Below are 18,096 nucleotides of genomic sequence, written 5' to 3'. Positions count from 1 at the left end.
TGACAGCACCAATTGTCTAGTTCAATTCGTTGTAGACAGTTCTGATGCTGACATTTCAACACAAAATGGTAAGGCCAGCACTCACTTCCTTATGACTCAGGCAGTGCCATGCATCATTGCTGCTTATGGAATAAAGAATTTTTTGGCTATCTCTGATGCTCTATAGAAAGTTTTGGCCTTTATAACTGGAAAGAGTCTAACATCAACTCCAAAACTCAGCTCACTACCTCCAACAAATGAGGCATTTTCAGAGAATGTTAAACGGGCTCCTCTCCAGGTTGCTATATGTAGGTATGCTACTGAAGCTAACCCACCTCCCCTGGATCCTTTAGAGTTTGGGTGGCTAAAAGATGTTGGGTCTAAATCGCTTGTTCCTGCCAATGTACCAGAAAATGTTTGGATGGTCCCTGATGACATCATGAAACTTGTTAGATGTGCATGCCAAGGTGCTCAGCCTTGCCAGTCTGTAAAGTATAAATGTGTGAACCATAATCTGCCATGCACAGTATTTTGTCCAGTTCTGATTACTGTTTCAGTCAGCTAACTGTAGCCCTGAGTTCAGCGGGCATGAGAACAGTTCTATAGCTATGTTGCATTAAGTTCATGTTTAGACAGATGTTGGTGGTTCAGACAGTACTAAATTTCATAATCTTGTCTATCTTGTGCTGTCTTATTATGTTTGTAATTTAGATACGAAGTTAAAATAGATGACAATGTAAATGAGTAATACTGTTATAACTGTCCAGTGTTTTGAAAATGCTTGTTTTTTTTTAAAGTAAACATATGGATGTGATGTTGTTGTTGTTTGAAGTTAAGCACAAAGCTACACAATGGGCTATCTGTGCTCTGCCCACCACGGGTATCAAAACCCGGTGTAAGTCCGCAGACACACCGCTGTGGATGTTATGTTGTGGAAACAGTTGGTAAAAATAGTTTGTTACTATGGCTGTTAATAGAACCATTTTCTATGTATTAAAGCTGAATATAAAGTTTTTAGGACCCGCAGAAACCTGTTATTTCAGCGATCAGAATTTGCTGTAGCCTTGTTATCACGAAGCTCTTGCTACTAATGTAGCCAGTGTTTGGAGATAAAGGGATACAGCAAGCACTTGTCTCTAGTGTGGACATTATGGCAAGTGTAAGTCTTCATGATATGTAACTGCCTGAAAACAAAATTTATCAGCTCAGGGCAGATGAGCAGGCATTAATGACAAACCCCGTGAACTTATACCTATTTCATTTTCGTCAGAATTTAGTCCTTAAGTCATCATGATTTATTCATTGACATCCAATAAATATCCTGGACAAATAACACTGAACTTTAGAAATCGCTTTTTATACATGTTATATGATTGAACGTACTAAGAATCATTTGTTGTTACTCACACAATAAAAGTATATATTGCAAACAATGTTTGGATTATAATTCCATGGCTATTGAACCACACACACACACACAAAAGGAGAGGTCAGTTTGAAATGACAAATTCGCTGCCATATTGGATTTATCAGAATTAGAAAATCAGAATTTAGATATACATATTGTTTCATTCTATAGGTTGCAAAAGGCGTATTACGGCCAAAATCACAAAGAATATTTGACTTATGATTCAAGTGTCATTGCAAAAACTGCCAATGTTTGACATCTGTCGGCCATTTTGAATTTTATCAATTTACGCAAAAGCCTCAAGCATGCTGGGTTGGAATCAGTTGGACTTGTGAAAAAAATGCTCTTGTGAAGTAGAATCAGCAAATAAAATGCCATATAGACTCCATATCCAGGTTCATCATACTTGCCAGCAGACTAATATGAGATACTATGAATGTTGGATGTAATTTGTCATGGTATTCTAAAATTCAGTAACATCTTTTTAGAAAACAACCAAAATTTACACCTTAAGTTTGAAGATTTTAATCTTGAAAATGTCTCTCTTGACGAGAACAAATCCAAGTGACTTTACAGCATAAAGATATAGAAAACCGAATACTTTAAGCACGTTGTAACCTTGACCCTTGTCTAATGACACTGAGCTTCAGACTTGACTGCAAACAATCATGTTTCAATCGCCATGTTCTTGTTTAGCAGAATCACGTTCAATAAATATTTTTTCATCAAACATAAGTCCATAAGACTGTTTATATATTTAGAAACAGTACATTGTGCAATTGCAGGAGAACATTTTGAATCCAACGTGTTTACAAAATAATATGTTTTCAATTTAACTAGGTTCCACTCACTTAATTTGAAGCTGACGTTTTATAATCCGGACATAAAGAAGTAAAGAACGTATGGTACCTACACTTTCGGACGTCATTTCCGCTGTGTCAGTAAAACCCGTCTTGCCTTTCCACATTTTATCATCATCGTAGTGTTTTCGTTCTTGAGAAAGTTACTGTTGAAAGGAAATTGGTAAATACGTACTTAAGGGCTGCACGGAAATAAGGTTTGGCCAGTGGGCTATAATAAAACTTTGTAAGGCGTGTGTACATTTAGGAATAAATAAAGCGCAAAAGTAAAATTTTGTCGCCAGCATATGTGATAAGAACAACTGCAGCCGTATCAAACTGACCTGTTGATACACTGGAGTCTTTAACAATTGGCAACATAGGACTTCTACGTCATACGTCACAGGTGCAGAGATCTGACAGAAAAAAAAATGGCGGAAAGTATGATACAAATGTCTCCAAAGGTGCTACAGATGTTGGGAAATTGTCATTTACAAATTACCATTTTCCTATTCTAACAAAGAGATTGATTCTGTAACTTATATAACAAGTGTCATATGGTGATTCTTAAGATATATTTTATAAGGTAAATATGTAGCAGAAACCACAGATTAAACCTATAGCGAGAATAAAATAATAAGTATGTTGCAAGAAATGCATCGTAAATATATGCCGCCATATGACAAACCTATCGCAAAAATCTGATGATAAGCCTATATCAAGGATTAAGTAGCCAACATATAGCAATGATATTATGTTAAACCTACAGAGAGAATTGTACTGTCAATATAAAGGAAAAAACATATAGCTAGTTTATAGAAAGAATCGCATGAGTAACCTGCCATGCGATAGTTGATATTACTCATGCGATTCTTGCTACAGGTTAACAACTCTGATCTTCAGTTAAACCTAATTCCTTGATATAAGGTATATCCTTCAACACTGATATCTAATGTACCTCTGCATCGATTCTAATCAGACACCAGTTACACGTTCACCATATATACCACAGACTATATGATTTTGTTACAGGTTTAATTTAACATCTGTAGTTTAACCATGTAATGGTTCCTACAATTTGGCTATATTATTCTTGCTACAGATTAGACACATGACTCTTGTTGTAGGTTTATCACGTTTAATTCTATAGGTTGCTAATACGATTCTCTCCGTAGATATAACATAATGGTTTTGCTATATGTTTGACTATTATTCGTATGTTTAATTAAACCTAATTTCTTGATATCAGCTATTTCCTTAACACGAACTCTGTGTTATAAATTTAATATCTAATGTACTTCTGCATAAAATGGTATTTCAACTCTGATCTTCAGTTAAACCTAATTTCTTGATATCAGCTATTTCTTTAACACGAGCTCTGTGTTATAAACCTAATATCTAATGTACTTCTGCATAAAATGGTATTTCAGAGCTTAAAAACTACTTTATGAAAAGGTACATTAGATATTAGTTTATAACACAGAGTTCGTGTTAAGGAAATAGCTGATATCAAGAAATTAGGTTTAATTAAACATCAGAGCTTAAAAACTACTTTATGAAGAGGTACATTAGATATTAGGTTTGTAACACAGAGTTCGAGGTAAGGGTATACTAGATATCGAGGAATTATGTTTAACAAAATATCAGAGCCGAAAAACCTGTTTAAGAGAGAAAAATAAGGACATCTTGGAAATGAAAATCTCTCAAGTACATGTACAAAAAACATTAAATTCTGAAGTTGTATATTCTTTCCTCAACGTTTATTGTTTGTGCGACGGTTTGCTATAGTTGTATCCCACAAATATAATTTTTGTAGTTGCGTATTTGCTCTTCTTCCTAAGTTCTTTCAGTTTACATCAGAACTTTTCATATTATTTTGGTCTTCTTAAATTTTTACATTTTGATTACATCGTTTGAGTATTGTTGTGAAGAGACGCGCGTTCCACGCGTAATCGGTAGATGAATATTGGTATGATTTGGTGCATAATTCAAAGTATGTATTAATCATTACACTGAATTCAGTTGTTTAACTAAGTATCGAATTTTTTCGCGAAGGTTTGTTTGTTTGTTCGTTTTGAATTTTAGCGCAAAGCTACACGACGGCTATCTGCGCTAGTAGTTCCTAATTTAGCAGTGTAAGACTAGAGGGAAGGCAGCTAGTCATCACCACCCACCGCCAACTCTTGGGTTACTCTTTTGCCAACGAATAGTGGGATTGACCGTCACATTATAACACCCCCACGGCTGAAAGGGCGAGCATGTTTGGTGTGACGGGGATTCGAACCCGCGACCCTCAGATTGCGAGTCGATCGCCCTAACCACCTGGCCATGCCGTGCCTATTTCACGAAGGATAACAATTACTGTTCTCCGGTATGTGTATAATGTCTCAGTTTCACTGTTTATATTTTTATCCTGACTAAAACTCTCTCTCAAGAGATATCAAGTTAAATATTTTTCACACGAAACTAGGGATTTATTATTTACTTATTACGAAAATATTAATGAGCAAAAAACAAAAAGAACAATAATTGAATATTATGAGAAGCAACATATGCGAGATCTATGAATTAAATGTTATTAAACTTTCTTATTCTCAACACATTTTAAGGCCGTCTTTCCAAAAGTAATATTTGTTTTTCAATTTCGCGCAAAGCTACACGAGGGCTATCTGCGCTAGCCGTCCCTAATTTAGCAGTGTAAGACTAGAGGGAAGGCAGCTAGTCATCACCACCCACCGCCAACTCTTGGGCTACTATTTTACCAACGAATAGTGGGATTGACCGCACATTATAACGCCCCCACGGCTGAAAGGGCGAGCATATTTGGTGTGACGGGAATTCGAACCCGCGACCCTCAGATTGCGAGTCGAGTGCCTTAACCACCTGGCCATGCACCAAAAGTAATTAACAAAAGAATTGAATATGAAATTATGGGTTATCTTAGTAAAAATATAAACCTTAAATGAACAAATGGGAAAATATAACTTGATAAATACGTACTATAACACGATGTCTAAATTTTCAGCCAAAAACAAAGAATTGGGTAAATATTACTACAATACTTTATAAATTCAAATCTTGCAGATGTTTAACTGAGACAATTCTTTGCAAATACTTAACGGCTAATTATTACTATATTTTATTTTATTTTATAAAATCCTGACAACGCAAAATACTTGTAATTAACATGAATCATGATAATGGTTCATCATAGAGATTTCACAGAAATTTACTCAAATCCTTAATAGAAGATTCGGGCAAAAACTACCCTAAAAAGCAGAATTATTCTTGGAACGACATCAAAACCTTCCTTTTAATAGTTAAGACCACCCAAACATTGATAATAAGCAAAATAATGATTTCACGATTGTTAGACAAAACAAAGTTTGCCCATTTGTTAAAATCATTACTATTATTCATATTATTGTTTCACAAGCCTACAGCAAAATCGGCTGGGTATACCTAGAGAGATATACTATATTGAACCCTTTATTTGAAAAGGCTGCTTTTCTACTGGTAAAATTTTATACGTGCTTAGTGGAGGGTTATGTCTTATTCTAGATAAGTAAAAATTGGGAATTTAAAATCTGCAAATAGGGATCGTAAAAAGTAAGGAAGCAAACAAGGCTGGGGATCTACTGCTGACAGTTTGTTCAAGCTACAAATCCCTATTATGACTCCACTATAGAATTGTTGCCATTAATATCTACTGTAGTGTGGGATCGCATAGTAATTTTGAAAAAAAAAAAAGAGATCAGTTGTAAACTTAATTTGACATCCTTAATTTTGCCATGTTGCGAAATTTTCAAAGTCCTTCACTTTCCGCCATTACAAAATCAAGTGTTTTCCTAGCGTGCGCATTAGTGGGAAACAACAACTCGTGCATTTTCTAGCGCATTAATTGGAAACTGCCACGCGAAAGGTTCCCGATTTTGCTGTTGCATATCGTTACTCAAATCGCTATTGTTCATGGTTACTCGAGTTTGCTGTCTCTACGTGGAGTTCCGCGACTATATTTCAGCAAGTTTTTAGCACTGGTCAATTACCATAGTAGTGGTGATTTTTTCTACTGTTTCTTTTCCTTAGCTGAAAACGTGCGTGTGTTTACATTAATCAGTGTTGTATTATCGTAGAAGAAACATTATTCTGTTCTGATGAGATTGCTTTGTTTCATTACACTGTGACATTGCTGGAAGCCGGTCATTAAATCTGTGATGATATAATCCTTCAAGAGGTCCTTTGAGAACAACTTTACATTTTGTTTGTTGTAGTTACATACCAGTACATTTGTTTTTTTTTAATTTTGAATAAGTTCAGTGTGGTGGTTGGGTGGGAAATAAAGTACATGCAGCCGTAACTGTTGAAAAAAAAAACATATAATATTCAATTAAACGCACATGTACGAAAGTAACTTAAAATGGACATAAAATACTTAAGCAACAAGATTAGTAAACATTTTTAATTTAAAAAGGGAGAAATAGGGATCGTTAAAAAAGTATAGAAAAATGTGAATAAAAATCCAAAGATATATTTTGAAGCCTACAACTAAGGAATTCTAAAAACGGCTGGAAATAGTGTCTAGATTATTTTCTCAAGCTACAAATTCCTATTTTGTCTTTACTAAAATTGATAAGTACAATAGACAGGGAGTTAAAATATAGGTTTGTAGCTTGAGAAACTAATGTAGACACCACTTACAGCTTTTTTTTAGAGTCATTCGTTGTAGCTTGAAAATATAATCCTTGCATTTTGATTCAACTTGTTTGTGTACTTTTTGACGATCCCTATTCCCCATTTTTAAATTAAAATTTTTTTACTAATCTTATTATTATCACTATGCACTTTGTTTCTCAAGACCTTCATTAATAATTCGTCATATCTTACAAGCCTTTAGAATTAATGGATCTTTCAAAGTTTCGCACAAGACCAGTCGGTATTGTAAATTATTCATTATTTATTTATTACACAGTTTAGTGTTACTTGCTCCGAGCTAGTATCAAGTAAGAATAAAGAGTTTCAATATACGTATACGATTCAATGGTATATTAAAAACAAAACAATATTTGAAGCGAGCCTACCCGCTGTTGTAATTTCGTCCGTCAGATATTTCAGAAGGACAAAAGTTGACTTCACTTTCGGATATTGAAACCGGTTTCGGATGCTAGACTTCAATAAAACAACATGTAATAGAATACGAAACAGACAGCGTCGTTTTGGCAGGCTGTGGTAGAATAATCTTTTTGTTTAACCGTAAGAATATGAAGCATGAACCATTAGCTAAAGAGAGTTGGTTCATTTCTACATTTTCACGTTAGTCTGTCAAAAAGAAAAAGCTTTCTACTCATTTCATGTTACCTTTAATGTATTCTTCGTCGCACTGGTAGCAGTAAATCCTTTTAGAAACAAATTTTTGTTTTTGCTGTTAAAATACAGAAACTTACTTTTAAAATTCTCTGTACAATAACTATAAAGTAACAAAAACGTAAAACACTGTTTATGCTAGGGTGTATTTCATAAAGATATTTTATATTTGTTTTTGTTTTTCAAAACCAGCGGATCGGATGGATACATATGTCTAGAAAGTCCTGATTTTTATTGTTAATGTCAGATTGTAATCTTGTTCGTTTTTGTTATAGGATATCAAAAAGGATTCAAACAAACACAGACCACGTTAGACCAATGTCTTTTAATCCACGCACACCCACACTCTGAACACGCGGCTTATATAAAATAATATACACAAAAGTTATGGATTTCAAGCAATGTAAACCAACGTCAGTCAAATTCGAATGCTACACTTACACAAAGCTCAAATCTGCCTAAACAGATTTATAATGTATTTAAATACACCACAGAGGAGGCTGTTTTTATACTTATGTTTAAACACTTCTTTCAAAATTTATCTTATTTTCATTTTATAAACTGTCAAAATATAAATTATTTGTTGTTTCACACAAAAACACGAAGCTAATTTCTCGACCATGGTTCAGCTAGTAAGACATACATCGCAGAATACAAAATATGAAGTCACATCAGGTGTAAACTTAACACATTAATAGTAAAAATATACAAGATCACACATCATACAAACATATATACCTTGACTATTTTGCACTCAAGATGTATGAATATACAAGCTTCACGTAAACACCGGTTTTTAAAAGGTGTTACAAGAATTAATACTTTAAATACGAGAAAACACGAACTCAAATATTGAGGTATACTAAAAAAGTATGGATTACATTCACTGAAGAAGAGCCTATATATACATAGAAAGAGAATGTATTAAAATGACTCTTTATTTAAGCCTTTAATTTGTTATTAAATTTCAAGTTGTTGAAAAAATATAGATGATGTCAAGGTTTATACAAATATACATCCAAGTACATATCACATTATAAACACCCACTCTTGTCGTCTCCTTGAGTTTCGTGTTCAGTACTTTTGTGAACTATGAATATTTGGCATCCAAGAGCTAAGTATTTTATAGTCATAATCGCCCCTCAATTTTCAGATCCCAAGTTGACGAAAGACACTGATTATCATTCTTATCAGTCTCAATGTAATGTACTATAATCTATGTTAATTAACCGCGGACCATTCTTTGCCAGTTCCTGCGTTATACATGAAATAGACAACGGTACAGAGAGTTAATCACACTTCATAAGAACGACTCGTGCATGCTAACACCGTGAAGTTACGTGTAACCGCAGGTGTGAACCGTGACGTCATGGGTGACATACTTATCACACACATATACCTGGTTCATGGTGAATTTCCGACTATTCGATGGTAGGATGCCGTCACATTTATCCCTGGAGGATTACTTCCCAGCAATTTCCGAGACTCGGCCAACTTTAAAAGAACTTGGTCTTCGTTGTTTACCGCTGAGGCGAAACATTTCACACAGCTAATCGTTGGTAACATAAGAGAACTCGCACACTAAAAAGCCACTGCCATGAAGTTAGGCATATCTCCTGGTGCCGTTAAGAAAATAATGAACAAAAATTTAAAGCTAGTGGTAGCTCAAATGTCGAAAGTGCAAAAACTTTCTTGAAATCAACAAATGTCTTCACTAGAAAGATGCCTGATAAAACGTATAATTGTTTGTTTGTTTTTGTAGTTAAGCACAAAGCTACACAAAGGGCTATCTGTGATCTGCCCACCACGAGTATCGAAACCCGGATTCTAGTGTTGTAAGTCCAAAGCCATACCGCTGGGCCACTGGGGGGCACGTATAATTGAGGGTCGGGTCTGTGAAATGTTTGCCAAACTGTGTGGTCTAAAATTGACTGCGCAGTCCATCGCAAAAACCTGTTACAATTGAAATTGCAGCGTTCAGCAGGAGTGAGTAATCATGTCATCAGACTGACAATGGAAGAAAGTAGTTTCAAAGGCAGTATAGGATCTGGAATATGATTCTTTGAGAAAGTAGTCTCAAGGTCGGCACGGGATCTGGGATATGATTCTTTCAATGTTTAATTTTAAGGTCAGCACCCGATCTGAAATATGGTTCTTTCAGAGTGTAGTTTAAAGTTCAGCATGAGATCTGGAATATGGTTATTTCAAAGTGTAGTTTCAAGATCAGAATGGGATCTGGAATATGGTTATTTCAAAGTGTAGTTTCAAGATGAGCACACGGTCTGGAATATGGTTATTTCAAAGTGTAGTTTCAAGATCAGAATGGGATCTGGAATATGGTTATTTCAAAGTGTAGTTTCAAGATGAGCACACGGTCTGGAATATGGTTCTTTTAAAGTGTAGTTTCCAGATCAGCATGAGATCTGGAATATGGTTCTTTTAGAGTGTAGTTTCAAGATCAGCATGAGATCTGGAATATGGTTCTTTCAGAGTGCGATTAACTCTCAGCATACACATATGATAAATGTTTAAATAGTCTTCACATGGTTCTTCACGTTTCTATATTTACTATAATTTGTTTTGGTCAAGTGTAGTAATAATAAAACACACCTATTATTCCAGATAAAATAAACATCACTTTCTTTTAGACAATCTTCCGTCATTGCGGATTCATCGCAAAGCTACACAGTGGGCTATCTGCGCTCTGTACACCGCGGGGATTCGAGCCCCGGATTTTAACGTTGCAAGCCCCTAAACTTACCATTCACTCACCGGGGGTACTTTTTTTTTAGTAATTTCCTTGAATTTTTCGCCACGTCAGGGCTTCTTTTTTTAGTAATTTCCTTGAATTTTTCGCCACGTCAGGGCTTCTAATATTTAGAATCGAGCCTTGTGACATATAACGTCCGAATCACAACGCATATCTGAATAAAAGGTTAGTTGTAGATCTTTCTGCTCCCCTCCCCCCGTGGCTCAGTAGTAACCTCGAGGACTTATAACCATATAAAATCAGTGTTCGATACCCGCGGAGGGCACAACGCAGATAGCCTATTGTGTAACTTTGCGCTTTAACACAAAATAAACAAACCACACAACATCTTTTAATTTAAATTCTTAACGATTAAAAAAACAAAAACAAGAACAACTAATAACTTAGTCTTTTATTTAATAAAAGTTGGAGGTATTTTTAGTTGATTTTATAAACGAACCTAATCCTCTTTGACACAATTACAACTTATAGAACCTTACCGTTCAGAATGCTGAACCGGAATTAATAAAATACTTTGTATGATGAGTCATATATTAACCAAATAACTGGGCAGGAAATTTCAAACAATAATTACTGTTAGTAGTGTTTTTGCCTAAAAGCGATCACGACAAAATTAGTTTTGACGATGTTTCTGCTTCAAGAATTAAGATAAGTCACGTTTGACATACAATTATAAATTAGTTTTACGTCTGCAGGGAGTCTTTTCAACGAAGCGGACCAGCTTGTCCGTAAAACATGTTAAATGATTGAAGCATAGGCCCTAGCCAAGTATGAGGAAAATTTTAAATTCAACCTAATAACAATTACTTCTTGAGATTGTAATACCATAACAAATACGCTATTTCCGTTTGCGGATAAATGAAATGTTACTTCCAGGAGGCATTTGTAAGCATTTTGTAACTTATTTGTAAAAGCACTTTGAAGTTGAGGCTTGATATGTGTATGTGTGTGTCAGCGGTATGAAATCGGGTCTTGTCAAAATTATGACACATTTCATTAAACGAATTTCTAGGTATTTGTGAAGCCTTTTTTAGATTTGATATTTCATTACCATCGCCGGTTAAGAGGGCGCCCCAAGGAAACAGTATTACAGTTAATGATGGCGTTGCACGCAACGTTTTTTTTTTTTTACTGTATTGACTGGCATTCAATTCTTAGAAAGAAACGACAGCTTTTACTGAAATGAAAATGTTTTATGTTTGTTTTATCTATACCAGAGAAAATGAATTCACTGTGCATTTTTACTGACGAGGGAGAATCTTACACTTGAAGCCATGAGCGCAAAGCTTAGATACTGGTGGTGAGTCGAACGATAGATAAGGTTTAAAATTTATCTTTAGTAGCTTAAACAGCTTGTCTGCTGAATAATGCTAACACGTAATAATTAAGCATTTTCCAGTTGTAATACTGTTAATAAACGACATCCCAACTTCTTGGTGTTATGAAGATAGTTACAACGTCATTGAATTAGTTCCGTGAGATCAGTTGGCACAAAGCAACATAATTTATTTTGTTTTCGAATTCTGGCGCATTGCTACACAAGGGCTATCTACGTTAGCCGTCCCTAAGTTTTGAAGTGATGGGCTAGAGAAAAGACAGCTAATCAGCAATACCCGCCGCCAACTGTTGGGCTACTCTTGTCTGTTCGAATAGTGGGATTGACCATCATCCTTATAACGTTCTCAGAGCCCCAAAGAGTGGAACGCGATTCTCCATTTTTATTTCTTTGATGGTAACGGGACGCGAACACTGTACCACACACCAATCACTGGGTTGCGCTCAACTTAGCAGTATAGGTAACACTCACAGAATAGTTAAGCTTATTTCATTATAATGTTGTTAATTAACAACAGCTCAAACCCCCTCATTGCTCCGTGGGCCGTTGTGGTGAGTTAAACCAGTAACTAAGTTCATTGTGGTAAGTTAAGACAACTGAAAACTCCACACATGTAAGATGGAAATTTTAATTTATAAAAAGCATTCGTGTGGTATGTTAATTACAAAATGATTCATTTCTTTCTTAACATGATGTTACGTTATGATCACGTACTAATGGCAGCAATTTCGTTAAAACTAAAATTAGTACGAAATTAAGTTCGTACTATGTAATTTCAGAAATTCTTCTAACTTTGTCTGAAATCAGCTATTAGGAAGGTAAAAAGAGGTTAGCCTAAATATTTTGTGTTTCTATAGAAAACACAATGATTCTCAGTAATTACTTGTAATATTTGTATAAATGTATTAGATATAGGGAAATGATGTTGCAAACATTAAAAAGAATCTTATTTGTCCTTTTTTTCTTTACGGAACACAAATTTAAGTTTGTAATTATCTATGTTCAGTTAAGAAATCTGGATTATTTTGAATAGTTGCTATAAGATTGGTTTGTTTGAATTTCGCGCAAAGCTACACGAGGGCTATCTGCGCTAGCCGTCCCTAATTTAGTAGTGAAAGACTAAAGGGAAGGCAGCTAGTCATCACGACCCACCACCAACTTTTGGGTTACTCTTCAACTAACGAATAGTGGGATTGACCGTCACATTATAACACCCCCACGGCTGAAAGAGCGAGCATGTTTTGTGGGAGGGGATTCGAACTCGCGAGACGAGCGCCCTAACCACCTGGCCATGCCAGGTCTTGCTATAAGATCAAGTCATGTTTCACTAAACACTCACAAACACCTGTCGTATTTCGGCTGTCCTGACGGGTTCTGATATTGGCCGAAAAGACTCGTCGGCACTGGATATTGCAGATATATTGTGATTGACATATTATTACATATTCTTCCTCGCTTGCACTCATAAGTTCTTAAAATTACTAACGGGATTTTATCCCTTTCACGCTGTGGGAACATGAAGACTAGCTCACTGGTTGGCCAGTTCTTCTGAAAGTTGGTGAAGTTTATTCAAGATTCGCCAGTCCTTCTGAATGATTGTGAAGTTAATTCAAGATTCGCCAGTTCTTCTGAATGATGACGAAGTTAATTCAAGATTCGCCAGTTCTTCTGAATGATGGTGAAGTTAATTCAAGATTCGCCAGTTCTTCTGAATGATTGTGAAGTTAATTCAAGATTCGCCAGTTCTTCTGAATGATGGTGAAGTTAATTACAGATTCGCCAGTTCTTCTGAATGATGACGTAGTTACTTCAAGATTCGCCAGTTCTTCTGAATGATGGTGAAGTCAATTCAAGTAATAAATAAATAAATAAAGGTGTTAGTATTCGTTACTTTAATTCTGGTTTGTAAATTAGAAATATAGTTGATAATAATTACAATCCGCTTATTTAATCTAGTTCACTCTATAACAGTTGTTGTTTGTACAATTTGATAACACAAGTAGCTTCTCGGTCAATCCTAGACGGCCTCATGATCTTTGGTATTGAGTGAAAGACCTCGTCGGCAAGTGGATATGACAGATGTAGTGCGGTTGACGTATCATTACCAATTCTTCCTTGCTTTCATTCACAAGTTCTTAATTCTTAGAGCTATAATTAGTTATGTTATGAATAGCCACTATATGAGTAAAATCGTGTTTCACGGAACAGTAACATATAATACTGTAATTAGATACGTTCAATTTAGGAATTTGGATTGTTCGTTTTCAAATGCCACGTTTCTTTGTTTGGATACCAAGAGCACTGAAACTTAAGCTCATAGAATATGTGAAATGGATAGTTTCAGTAAGGTTTGTAATTCTAATGTTGTCAACAAGAAAATCTTCACAAACTTAACATTTTCAAACAGGGAAAGTTTGTTTACTTTACGGAACGCAAATCTATCCTTCAGTATTATACTAACTAGTGCTTTATCATGCATAAATATAATTGGCAAACATAATTACCGACACTGATACAGAATCTCTGTTTAATGAGCAATGATCGGATGGGTACTGTGTCATAGAAACGTTCGCCATGATCTGATAAATCCTCAATTTCTACGTAAACAAAGTTGACTTGCTAAGGTTGATTTACAAATGGACAAGGAAAGTAAACAATATTACACCCACTGGAGAAGCACTTAAAACAACTCGCCAATGTCTAAAGTGCAGCTTATTATGTTTTAGGGATGGCGCAAATATGGTTTTAAAATTTACGATCAAAACCGTTTTTTTTTGTGTTGTTTATCAAAAAAACATCTTATTTTTACAACCCGTTTTTCACTTTGATCGTCTCAAAAAAATCAAAAAAAAATCAGCGAATTCTTGAAGAGAAATAACACATAGAATAAAAATAAATAAATACAATTATTTTTTCAATAAACATCACCACAACTATAGAAAAAATACATTTTTCTTAAAGTTAGAAACCTATAATATACATTATAAATGCTCCATTGTGCCGCCATTTTTAGAATATCAACCGAAATCTTAATTATCGGTTACAACTCGTTGACGTACCAACAGTTTCATTCCACGAAACCACCACGTCTGTGGGAGGTCTTTTGATCGCTCTATTTTTTTTTCAGTTTAAGTTTCTTTAAGTCTGATATTCTAATATGATAGAGGGCGTGCCTTCTGCGACTGCTGCCTCGCTCGCGTCGCCAGCTGCTCCTTTTCTTGAGTCTTCCTCCTGCTGTCGCATCGGTTTTTGGCGGGAAACGACCACAAAGATAAGTGAGAGTGCCGAACATAACGAACCCAAGAAGTGAAGGAATGAAAGCCATACCCTTCATAGAGAGTGGGTAATTAAGATAACGAGAATTCATCAGCATGTCGTCCTCCACGTACGTCCTATTGGTCTCCGGATTGATGGTAGTCGATCTCACTTCGTAGGTCCACAAAGTTGCATTACCTGTTCACATATAAACAGTTGCGCAATGAGACGTTTTATAGAAAGAGAAAACTCAGGTGGTAAACGAAAAGTTAAAATCAACTACAAATAAATAAATAAATAAAAATAATTCTGGTAGAAATACACAAAACTCCTCATCACACGGAGTTCGTTCCTCTTAGAAAGTTACTCGAACATCTTACGTTTGTGATAATGTCCACACAAGGCGCCAGTCTGTCTTCTTCTATAACAAAATAAATAAATAAAGTTCAATGCTTTGTCTCCCGGTGAGACAACGGCGAGTCTACGGGGTTACAACGCTAAAATCAGGAGTTCGATTCCCCTCGGTGGACCCAGCAGATAGCCCATATTGTGGCTTTGCTATAACAAAACACAAACACGCATGACGTACTTTATATAACTTACAAACATATTTGTTAATGTAACTCTACGCAAAATACTTCGAAATATTTGTTTTTCAAAACCTGCAAATGTCATTGTTCATAGTTTGTGTTAACGTAAAGGTGTTGTGTTCTGTTAATCAACACTAAGAGCACTTCATTTATAAGGCTATAAAAAAATTGTTGTTGTTGTTTGTTTTAGAGCAAAGCCACATTATGTCATCTGCTGTGTCCACCGTGGGAATCGAACCCCGGATTTAAGCGTTGTAAGTCTGTATATAATTATATGTGCAATTGCTGCTAAACAAACGATGAGTTTTCTTTTAAAAAATACCTTTATTTTAATTTAAAACCATGCTGTGCTCAACACGGGTATCGAAACTTGGTTTTTAGCGTTATAAGTCTCCAGGTTTATCGCTGAGTTACTGGGGGAGGGCTGTTTTTGTGATATAATAATGTGTATGTTGCTACTAAATGGGCTATCTGTGCTGTGCTCACCACGGGTATCGAAACCTGGTTTTTAGAGTTATAAGCCTCCAGGTTTATCGCTGAGTTACTGGAGGAGGGCTATTTTTGTGATACAATAATATGTATATTGTGTACTAACGAAAGGATTATATTCATGCTTAATTGTGTATAAATTTATGCGGCTCAGCAATAAACTTGCGAACTTTTACGCTATAAATCGTGGTTTGATACCCGAGGTGGGCACATAGCCCATTTCGTGGATTTGTGCTTAAACAGGAAACAAACAAACACGCGTCACAACAAGTGTTACTAATTGAATAGAGTTGTATAAACATTTGTTTAACAACAAATAAAAGCTTGGAATAGTCTATACTTTCATTGGGGGGGGGGGGGGGTGTCTGTGAGCCAGACTAGTTTCGGAGAATTCCAATCCTCATCAGTAACCCTGGACACTACCACCAATGAAATATCAGACCAAACCAAGCCTTTATATTTGTGAGGTATCGAAAATCTAAATGGTGTATTTTAAGTGTTTTACACTCACAAAAAGAACCTATCATTCTATAGGTATTTGAAGAATTTGTAGCATTCCGCCACAATTTAATTCGATTTTCGAAGTGTTACTAAAGTATCACGGAAAATGTAGTTGATAACCAAATGAACAACTCATTAAATACTAGCCTGACTGACAAGCGATTCGTGATACATCGAAAGAGCTACCACCCAAACTAATATTTATTTTTCTTTTTAACATCAAAGCTACACAATAGGCCATCTGTGCTCCGCCCCAGTGGGTATTAAACCCAGAACGTTAGCGTTGTAAGCTGCGAGACTCACGTTTCTTTACTGTTTATACACATATAAATTTTTATCGTCTTCAAAACCTTTTTGGCACAGTGAAATAGTTTTGGCTCATCTTCAATTCAGTTTATTACATACAAGTTAAAAGTCAATAAATTGGTGCAGGATGGCTACTAACTGAAACTAAATTTTGATAGATTTTTCTTTTACACCTGGCGACCCAGAATGGCATCATTTATAAATTTAAATTACCGACTAGAAGGTCACTCGTTTTTTTACCATTTGTAAAACAGGGCATGCAGGATAATTCAATAATCCTGTTTTTCACACTATCCATTTTTTTATCATATCTATTGCTTACACCCCCCTTCATTTGTTTACTGAAATTTTTGGTTGATTTATTTCATATATCACTGTTTTGGGTCTCATATTGACATCAATGGTTAATTTTATTTAGGTCTTATACTGGTATGATTGGTTGATTTCTCTCATATACCACTGTTTTGGGTCTAATACTGATATCGATGGTTAATTTTATTTAGGTCTTATACTGGTATGATTGGTTGATTTCTTTCATATACCACTGTTTTGGGTCTCATACTGATATCGATGGTTAATTTTATTTAGGTCTTATACTGGTATGATTGGTTGATTTCTTTCATTTATCACTGTTTTGGTCTCATACTGACATCGATGGTTAATTTTATTTAGGTATTATACTGCTATGATTGGTTGATTTCTTTCATATACTGCTGTTTTGGGTCTCATACTGACTTGGTTGATTTTATTCACTTACTACTGTTTTATATCTTATACTGGCATTGATGGTTGATTTCACTCATGCATTACTATTTTAGATTTCATACCAGCATGATTGGTTGATTTTGTTCATACTGGCAACGTTGGTTGAATTCATTCATATACTACTATTTTGTGTTACGTACTGGCAGCTAATGATTTCATTCCAATGTTTGCATTGATTTGTTTTGTATAACTATTCCCCCTCTCCATGGATCAACGGTAAGGTTAACGTCTTTTAACGCTAGAATTCGGTGTTCTATTCCTCTGGTGTCGCTTTGCGCTTGACAACAACAAAAACAAGTACCGTATTTTTCGGTGTTATTATAAGACGCACTTTGTTACCCCAAAATTTGATGTCAAAATCTGCTTGCGTCCTATACACCGAAGGTATGAATAATATATATATGTATACATACGATATACACAAGCCATGTGTAAATATATCTAAATGGGCATGCATAGTTTAGTTCAATTGAATGTGTTATTTATAACAATAGTAC

At 35.3% G+C, this 18,096-nt stretch overlaps 1 protein-coding gene across 3 annotated transcripts in view; it reads right to left on the bottom strand.

Moving 5' to 3' along the window:
• Window positions 1–14,655: 14,655 nt before the first annotated feature.
• Window positions 14,656–18,096, bottom strand: part of LOC106461117 (transmembrane protein 117-like) — a 63,545-nt gene continuing 60,104 nt past the window's right edge. For all 3 annotated transcript variants that reach the window (XM_022387999.1, XM_022387998.1, XM_013920907.2), the window contains one exon: window positions 14,656–15,146. In XM_022387999.1, coding sequence (XP_022243707.1) covers window positions 14,806–15,146 — 341 coding nt within the window. In that variant the 3' untranslated portion in view covers window positions 14,656–14,805. The remainder of the gene's footprint in view (window positions 15,147–18,096) is intronic.

The sequence above is a fragment of the Limulus polyphemus genome, unplaced genomic scaffold, assembly GCF_000517525.1.
Source record: "Limulus polyphemus unplaced genomic scaffold, Limulus_polyphemus-2.1.2 Scaffold900, whole genome shotgun sequence".
NCBI lineage: Eukaryota > Metazoa > Arthropoda > Merostomata > Xiphosura > Limulidae > Limulus > Limulus polyphemus.
The sequence above is the reverse complement of the archived record's forward strand: the minus strand, read 5'-3'. Positions and strand labels throughout refer to the sequence as shown.